The sequence below is a fragment of the Equus asinus genome, chromosome 20 (assembly GCF_041296235.1).
Source record: "Equus asinus isolate D_3611 breed Donkey chromosome 20, EquAss-T2T_v2, whole genome shotgun sequence".
Lineage (NCBI taxonomy): Eukaryota > Metazoa > Chordata > Mammalia > Perissodactyla > Equidae > Equus > Equus asinus.
In genome coordinates this window covers 89,739,344-89,748,865 of record NC_091809.1, presented here as the reverse complement: position 1 = coordinate 89,748,865, position 9,522 = coordinate 89,739,344, and the positions used below count along the sequence as shown (strand labels likewise).

The window sequence follows — 9,522 nt, the reverse complement described above, 5'->3', positions numbered from 1 at the left end:
CATATGCTTACTCTTATCTGTAAATGAAATTAGACTGGCCTAATTCATACGTGTGGATGTCTCATCTTTAAAAAACTGTATCTCAACAAAAGGAAATTTTCTTCCCTGTATGTAGCTTATTCCCTTATGTTGCAGTTTAAGCCTCTTTCCTCTTCTCATGAAGATGGTAGCCAGATCTGGAAAATGTGATAATGCAGGAAGAAAGCAGTCGTGATTTTGGTTTCTTTTCCCTCTTCAGTCTCTGAGCTATTGATGATGGCCCTTAGTAATTCCAGCAGGAGGCTACTCCAGCCTTCTTTTTTCCTGATTGGCATCCCAGGTTTGGAAGAAAGCCAGCACTGGATAGCATTGCCACTGTGTGTCCTTTACCTCCTCGCTCTAGTGGGCAATGTCACTATTATCTTCATCATCTGGACTGACCCATCCTTGCACCAGCCTATGTACCTCTTCCTGGCCATGCTATCTGGCATTGATCTGGTCCTGGCTTCCTCCACTGCACCCAAAACTCTTGCAGTGCTCCTGGCTCATGCCCATGAGATTGGGTACACTGTCTGTCTGATCCAGATGTTCTTCATCCATGCGTTCTCTTCCATGGAGTCAGGTGTACTTGTGGCCATGGCTCTGGATCGCTATGTAGCCATATGTCACCCTCTGCACCATTCCACCATCCTGCATCCAGGGCTCATAGGGCGCATTGGCATGGCAGTGCTGGTGAGGGGATTCCTCCTCCTCCTCCCTTTCCCTATCCTATTGCGGAGACTTGTCTTCTGCCAGACCACTGTCATAGGCCACGCCTATTGCGAACATATGGCTGTGGTAAAACTTGCCTGCTCAGAAACCACAGTGAACCGAGCATATGGATTGGCAGTGGCACTGCTTGTGGTTGGGCTAGATGTCCTGGCCATTGGTATTTCCTATGTCCTCATCCTCCAGGCAGTGCTGAAGGTACCGGGGGCTCAGGCCCGACTTAAGGCGTTTAGCACTTGTGGGTCTCATATTTGTGTCATCCTGGTCTTCTACATTCCTGGAATGTTCTCCTTCCTCACTCATCGCTTTGGCCACCATGTACCCCATCATGTCCATGTTCTTCTGGCCACACTCTACCTTCTTGTGCCACCTGCACTCAATCCTCTTGTCTATGGGGTGAAGACTCAGCAGATCCGCCAGTGAGTACTCAGGATATTTTACATAATAGGATGGATCTGAACATGTCCCAATTATTTTCTTCAGAGTCTCATGAAAGACACTGCCAGAAGCCATGGTTGCTGTAGGCTATATGAACAGAGGCCATTCCACAGTAAAAAATCCTTCTAATCCTACTGGTCTTATGTCAAAGAACACCCATAGGCACTTGACTCCATAGCTTATTGAGAAGTACCTGGATACCTGGATTTGCAAATATTTTCCCCATGCTTTCTTTTGCTCCTGATCCTAATGTTTTTCTACTCCTTGTGATGGAGGGACTTGGGTATGGGAAAAATAGATGATAGCTGTGGATATGCTATCATCTGGCATTGGAATGGGAAGTCCCAAATTTTGCTTGCTTTTAATTTTAGAATGTCTTTAAAGACTGTGTGCTGTGAGCTCTACGTCACTGGGCTCGTGTGTAGCAATAGGGTCTCTCTCAAAGCAGTTGGGACAGCCACAATGTCAGAAAACACCTTTCATCACAGTATGAGTGCACTCGTGTGTAAAATAAACTTAAGTGGGGGAGGTACTTTAATAGGTCCTTAGAATAATGAGATATGATCTCTATTTTCAAAGAAGAAATATATATGTGTATAGCGGATTTCTTTTTAAAAAGGTCTGTTTGTATGTTTTAATTTTTTCACATTTTTGTTTAAAGAGAGAATAAGACCAAGTATTGAATATATGTATGTCTTGTAAATCTTAATTTGACAAACGAAAAGCAGTCATGTAATTATCAGTATCTAGTAAACAGAAAATGTGCTAGAGTCTGGTATTGGTAAACATAGTTTTGTTAATAAATGTAGAAGCAAGTATACCACTTAAAAATGAATTTCTTTTTCTGAAATGTGGATATGGAGTAATGGCAATTAGAACCTCCAGTTTTACTAATAGGAACTGGGTAAAACTTACAAGAAGATTGTCACAATTGGTGTATTGCACCCTGTTTATTGGATGTTGCCCTAAGATCTGGCTTAATTGTGTTGTGTTCCTAAAATGTAACACATTTTGCTCAGTAGTAGATTAAACCAAGTCACTGCTACCTTGAGGTAGGATGCTCAAGTGATGAGAGGATCCTACTGGGATTCTGTAGTGGTAGAAGGGGTGGAGTGGATGGTTAGTTTTTCCAATTTCTTCTTTCTTTATAAATTTTACTGTTAATAAATTGTTTTCTGTTGCAGAGACTGAGAATTAAGTCTTTAATTTGGTTGGCATATGTGGGTGAATTAGGGAGGCGTGGTATTAGTTGTTCTTATTGCAGGAGGAATTACACATTCTCATCACCTTGGTTCTAGCTCTTGGGCTTAAACTCTGGTAAGCTGTCCTGGAGAAGCTCAGCCTGTGGTCTATCCTGTCCATTGGCAAGCACTCTCTTGACTCTAGAGGCACTTAGTCTGAGTAGGTTATAAGAGGAAGCAGTGTGTTCTCTCCTTCCATTTACATCATTTCTGATGTTTGCAATGTGGATATGATGGTGGGATCTGAAGAAACTTCCTTTGGTCACAAGATGGAAATGTGTTTTTAAGTTGGCAGAACAACACTGTGGAAGAGGCTGTGTTCCTGATATACTCTGGGCCACCAATCCTGACTTAAACCCAAGCCAGAAATAAACTTGTATCTGATTTAAGCCAGTGTATTTTGGGGAATCTTTGTTGCAGCTGATTGACCTATTGCCTAAAAAGTGTGTTTTCCATCTCAGATCTTCCAAGTGGGATATGTATTCTGCCTGATGTATGCCTTTTAGATTCCTTTGAAAACGTTTGCAATTTTTGTTTATTTAAAATATATTTATTGTCATTCAAGTTTACTATCAGAAAATTAGTTATGCTATTTTATTCTTATATTTTATTTTCTACTGTGCCTCCAGTATATCGCCTATTTCATTTCTAGCAATGCTTATGTGTGCTGTCTCTATTTTCCTTGATCACCAATGTTAAGTGCTATAGATTTAATAAATGTGCTTTTTTTCTATATTCAGTCTTTTCTCTAATTGGTGTGTTTTTCTGCTCGTTTAGCTTGGTCCTTCCATTTTTCGCTAGTTTTCCTCCAATATTTGTAGATTCTTACTCTCATCTATCTGTTCATAGATGAGAATTAATCGATTTGGGTAGTTGGTGGGAGTTTCCTCAGAGGCGTGAAGGTCACAGCTCCTATGCCCTGATTGTAGGACTGTGAAGGTCATTGTGTGGGAATTTGTTAACAGGCAGAATTCCCCTCAGGCTGTCAAGAGGAAAATGAAGAGGTGAGCTGGGTTCCTTATTTCTTTGCTGAAATAGAGAAGCTTTCATACCAAGAACCAGAGATGCTACCATGTATTTTGCTGATCTCTGGAGCTGCTTTTCTATACTTTTTCTCTATGTCTATCTTGGAGAACTGACTCTGATTCTCCTTCTCTGGCTTCACTGCTATAACAGGGTTTGGAGGTATAGAGGAATCGCCTTCATTTTACATAGGGAGCTGATTTCTTTGTCAATTTGTGTGCACAGAATAAAAATCTGATCTAGCTGCTCTAGCAATACAAGAACAATTACCTCCTGAATTCACTAAAGGATTGCTTTCAATTTCTATTTCCATTGATTCTAAGCTTGGAAGATTCTCTGGATTTTTTAATAAGAGTATTTCCCATCTCTGCATCAAGCTTTAACTTCTTCAATTCTTCTTTCACTAAATTATTAGTTGGTTCCCAACCAATGGGTCTTACTAGCCACGGATCCCATTCCATGAGGCCACTTGGGAAGGAAAACAAATTTGTAGCCCCACCCACTGTTGAGCATAGCTTCCAGTTGTGCCTGACCAGGAAGCTTTGTCCTGCTTAGGAAGGGATCCAAGTCAGCAGCCCTGCCCAACTGTTGAGCATAGTTTCTGGCCCTGCATTACCAGTTTGCCTGACAGTTACCATGGGCAGCCTTGGAACTCAGCCTATAATCCTGATCCGCTTACGGCAGTGCCTGATTGTTGAACACAGTCTGTGGCCTTACCCAGGCAGGGAGCCCAACCAGTGACCCTGCCCAAATGCAGAACATAGCCTGCATGCTCACTCAAAAAGGAAACCTGGAGAGCTGCCATGCCAGTTTAAGGATCACAGTATCAGGCCTCATCCAGATAAGACATACAGCTAAATGCCTCACTCAACCAGAGAGCCTGGCCAGTGACCTTGCCTAATAGTGGAGCACAGCCAGTGGCCTACATGATTGTAAAGCCTACCCTGTGGCCTCACCAAATTTGGGGCACAACCCACAGGCCGGACCAATTACAGAGTCCATCCGGTGCCATCGTTCTGCCGGGGAACACAGCCTTCATCCTCACCTGACAAGAGGTGATTGCAGAGCCCAGCTTGTGGGCTCACCCAACAGTGGAGCACAGCCAGCAGCTCCACCTGACAAGTGAGCCCACTTAGCTTCCCTGCTTGAATGCAGAGGCCAGGGAACAGGACCTTTCACTGCCCCTGAGCTCAGAGCATGGGCAGTGGACATGACCAACTACAGATCATGATAGCAGGCCCATCTGACCACTGGGTTTACCAGCTGACCTGTCCAGTATCCCGAACTGAGCTGCCTGATGAAGGTCTTTCCCTGCTGAGGCAAATCTATAAGGTATGGAAGAGGAGACTGCTTACTCCAATATGTAGATATCACTGCAAGGATATGAGGATCCCAAAAAATCATGTAAACACGACACCACCAAAGGGATCTAATAAAACTTCAATAACTAACCCTAAAAAAATGGTGACCTATGAACTCTCTGACAAAGAATTCAGAATAATCCTTTTAAAAAGAAATTCAGTGAACTACAAGAACACATAGACAGACAACCAAATGAAATTGGGTTAACAATGCATGAGCCAAATGAGAATTTTAACAAAGAAATAGAAATGTTGAAAAAAAAACAAACAGAAATCTTTTCTTCCCTTCCCTTCCCTTTTTCTTCTTTTTCTCTTGGCAAGGAAAAAGAAAATCACACAATGAATCTGATGGTTTTTACTTTAAATTCATCATTACAAACCCCCAAGAGACATTCAATAATATGTGACTGGCATAATCACTCATTCAGAAATTCTAAATACACTGTGGAGGTGGAAAGGAGTCAGATTATCTATGACCATGATTTAATTAATTTTGTAAAAATTAATTTTTACGTGTTGATTCTACTACATTCCAAATACTGTGTGAGACACCATGGTGATGAGGAAAAAACTCGACATGGGTGTAATGCTCATGAAGCCAGCAGTCCAGTGCATGTGTAGTCTGGAGTAGTGCATATTATGAAAACTGGTTTTATTTTCGAACAATGGGAAGTTCCTGATATTTTAATGTAATGTAATTACTATAATGGAATCTTGAGGACAGAGATCTTAACTACATTATTTACCTTTTTATCCCTGTGACTAATCTAATGTTGGACATATAGTTGATAAAAAATAACTACTTGTTGGGGCTGGCCCCGTGGCTGAGTGGTTGAGTTCGTGCGCTCTGCTGCAGGCGGCCCAGTGTTTCGTTGGTTCGAATCCTGGGCGCGGACATGGCACTGCTCATCGGACCACGCTGAGGCAGTGTCCCACATGCCACAACTAGAAGGACCCACAACGAAGAATATACAACTATGTACGGGGGGGCTTCGGGGAGAAAAAGGAAAAAAAAAAATCTTAAAAAAAAAAAAAACCTACTTGTTGAATAACTGATATTTACAAAGGGTAAATTAGCTGCCCAAATCATGCAGATATCAAATGAGAGTTGAATTCAGCATAATATACAAAGCAGGAAATACTACAGTTGTGTTAAGAAATTCTGGAAAGTTTCAATATAACATTTCAGGAAGTTGAAAGTGGTATAAAATTATGTTTAAAAGGATGTTCTGTGTAGTCAAGGAGGTAGATACGAATTTGAATTTCAAGTCAGTTTCAAATCCTGTCCCTCACATCTCAACTACTGGCACCCAGTAGTACCTTAAAATAAGGTGAGGTGACGGTTCCCATGAGATCCAGCTCATCAGCCTTTAGGTCCCAGTATTTCAAACTACTACTGTTCCCAAATGGCTGGAGAAGGGGGAGGGACTGTGAGAGGAATTGACTACAGATTATAAAATCCTCTAGATTTTTTCATGACAGCCAAGGAAGCAGTTCCAGTTCTGGTAACTGGATGCAGGCAGCTTATTCCTTAAGTGTGACCCAATCTATGGCATCGTCGGTGAGTTCTATGGGTAAGGGAGGGGAAAAATGCTGTGCTGGATGCACAGCACCTAAATTGCCAGAAGACTCAGAACAGGAAAACTTCTCCTCATTCTCATACTGGCTCCCATGGTAAAAGAAGCAAAAGGTCATGAGTGGTGGTATTGTGTGCATGAGCATTCAGAAATCATAGGTTCCTCTTGGAAGAAAATGATCTTCTACAGTCTCAACAATCCCACATCATGGAATACAAGGGATCCCATGTTTTCTATTGTTGGGAACTTTATGCAAATATGTGATTAAGATCCATCTGGAAAGCAGTCTAGGGATTCCAGAGAATGAAAAGATGATACTGGGACAGGGACAACATTTTGTGTTTAATACGACACTGGACACTCAGGGGCATCCAGGGCCGTGAGGCTCAGGGAGAGAGATGGTGAGGAAATTTGGTTATTGCCTTCCCCCAACATGTTCTAGAAGTGTAGTATTAACAAGAGAGAAAGTCTCCTCTGATGATTATACAGGATTCATATTGAACAAAAACAGATCTATCTGTGATTTTCTCCTAGTAGACCTAGGTTTTGGCTCTTCCACTTGAAAGTCAGTCATATATTTAGAAGACATCACTTAGGTAAAATAGCTTCACTTTCCTAAATTGTTCCTCATTATGAGTTTTCAGGACACTTTTTATCCTGAACACCTTCTTCTAGGTGGTACAGTTTCAAAAATGTTCCTTTAATCAAGGTGCACTGAACTGGACACAATGTCCCAAGCATGGTTGAACCAGAGAAAAGCAGAATATAGAAGAGTCATCACCTTCCTTCTAATCATTGTTACTTCTTCTGGTAGAGTAAGTTTATAACAGTTCTTACTAACTGAATATATCAACACTTTGGCTCATATTCATGTCTATACTTCCACCTGACAATTGACCCCCTTTTCTCTGCACCTATTCCTTTTTATCCTCTCCTTTTTTAACCTTTATATGGAGTTCACTCTTCTTAGTGAAATCTAGGTAGCAGAAGAATAAGCTTACTTAGAATAGTTCTCTACAATGTGAGAAAGAATGAGAACAGGCAGGTGGATGAATCAGAGACTGGGATTTGTGAAGCATGATCACAGATAGGAGCTACACATAAGGTGCAAGAAAAAGAACAAAGAGCCAAGGAAGGGATTTTCAGGGATAGAAGAATAAGACAGGAAAAGAGATTGAGTGGAAGATGAGAAATGAGAACAACAATGTTTTGAACTATACCTTATGTGCTGATGATTTCCAATTCCAACTCTTTTCTCCAACAGTTCATAGTCATGTATATTTTGATAGCTCACAGACTCTATCAACTCAAAATATCAAAATTGGATCCGTCATTTCTCCCTCTACAACATACACCAAATCTTTTCAAAGCCTGTTGTCTTTCTGGTGAAATTTAGACATTTAATCCAGAAGAGACAACACAATTTTAGATTTCCTAACATCTCTTCTGCTCTAAGACTACTCAGTCTAGTCTCTGTCAATATCATTATATTTACACCTCTAAAAGATATCCCTTTGCTACATCCTCAGAGCCATTCCAGAGCCATTTGTTTAAACACTGATCCCTTCTCAACTGGACTATTGAAGCCAACAGTCTCCTGTCTACTTTTAGATGTTCTTTGCCTCTTATGGTTCCTTAAGTTTGGGTATGAAAGAAAGAGGAAGAAGAGAGAGACACTCGGTATCTTTGTCCAAAACTGAATTTATGGTCTTTACACCAAATGGGGATATGCAATATATATAGAAATTTATTAAGATATGAGATACTTGAGCATTTTGAATATCCACAGGAACCTTCTATGGAGGAAGAGATTGAACATATAGGAAATGGAATGGATAATTAGTAGGTCTATGTTCCTAAGAAGATCAGAGTGAATAAACTCCAAATCAGAGGTGGGGGGATTGGAATTAGGAGGAGGGATAGAACCTTGAGTCTACTAGATGCAAAGAAGAGATCAAGGGTGTAGGTGTTGGTGGGTTTATGAGTCTGTCATGGGAAACTGAGGAACTTGCATCTGATAGCCTCTGCTGCCTCTGTGAAGCAGCTGCAGAGTCATCTTCTGAGAGAGGAGAGGATTTAGCATTTGAAAATAATATACAAAATTTGAAAACTTTCTTGCAGTGGATTAGCCAAAGGTTATTATAATGGACATGCCTATTAAGTGTTCATTCGAGGTTGACGGTCATTAAGGTTAATGAAAACAGCCTGCCTTTGAGCATAACTTTCTATAGGAACATTGAACTCCTCTTGTGTGGGCTTGAATTAAGTATGTCCAGGAAGTGCTGTGCGAGAGGTACAATAAGTCAGAATGATAGGGGAGTTTGGGGGATCTTCTTTATGTTTAATCAAGTTTTACTTTTATTTTCTTCTATTTTATCATAAGATTGGGAGTGTCATACAATTTTTCCATCTCAAATTTACTTTGATGTGTGATAAAAACTGAGGAGGGACTGGCCCGGTGGTGCAACGGTTAAGTGTGTCCATTCCGCTTCAGCAGCCTGGGATTCGCCTGTTCAGATCCCGGGTGCAGACACTGCACTGCTGGGCAAGCCATGCTGTGGTAGGCGTCCTATGTATAAAGCAGAGGAAGATGGACATGGATGTTAGTTCAGGGATAATCTTCCTCAAAAAAAACAAAAAAAAGTGAGGAAAAACTATTTTTTTTTACCACTAACAAATTATGTGAGCCATACTCACAGAGAAGACATACCATTAAATATGATTTTAAGATATTTTTATTAATTCTAGATTACTCTCTAATTCAGTGAGCATTTCTGGCCTATGGGATCTATAATTAGTCAATTTTCTTTGTCAGTATCACTTGGAAGATTTTTTTTTAGCTTTACAGTATATTTTAATGAGATAATTATTATTTTCCTTCTAAACCTTGTGGCTAGTCTGTCTTGTTTGTTTTTCCAGATTAACTTTAGAAATGATTTGCAAAGCCCTACACACATTCATATTTATCTTCACTGAACTTTGCCTTCATTTGGAATTGTTCTTCTATATCTCATCAGTTTTCTGGATGAGTAAGGATTAGTAAATATTTTTACAATTTCATTTTTTATTGACTTAATTCCTGTGTCTCACCATAAATAAACCCAGGTTAAATCTTTTCAGTTTAGGATTTATCTC

At 40.5% G+C, this 9,522-nt stretch overlaps 1 protein-coding gene across 1 annotated transcript; it reads left to right on the top strand.

The window, feature by feature from the left end:
• The first annotated feature begins 252 nt into the window (after window positions 1-252).
• On the top strand, window positions 253-1,170 carry LOC106828910 (olfactory receptor 52L1). Its single transcript, XM_014837729.3, has one exon. The coding sequence runs from the start codon at window positions 253-255 to the stop codon at window positions 1,168-1,170; it is 918 nt and encodes a 305-aa protein (XP_014693215.3).
• Window positions 1,171-9,522: the final 8,352 nt, after the last annotated feature.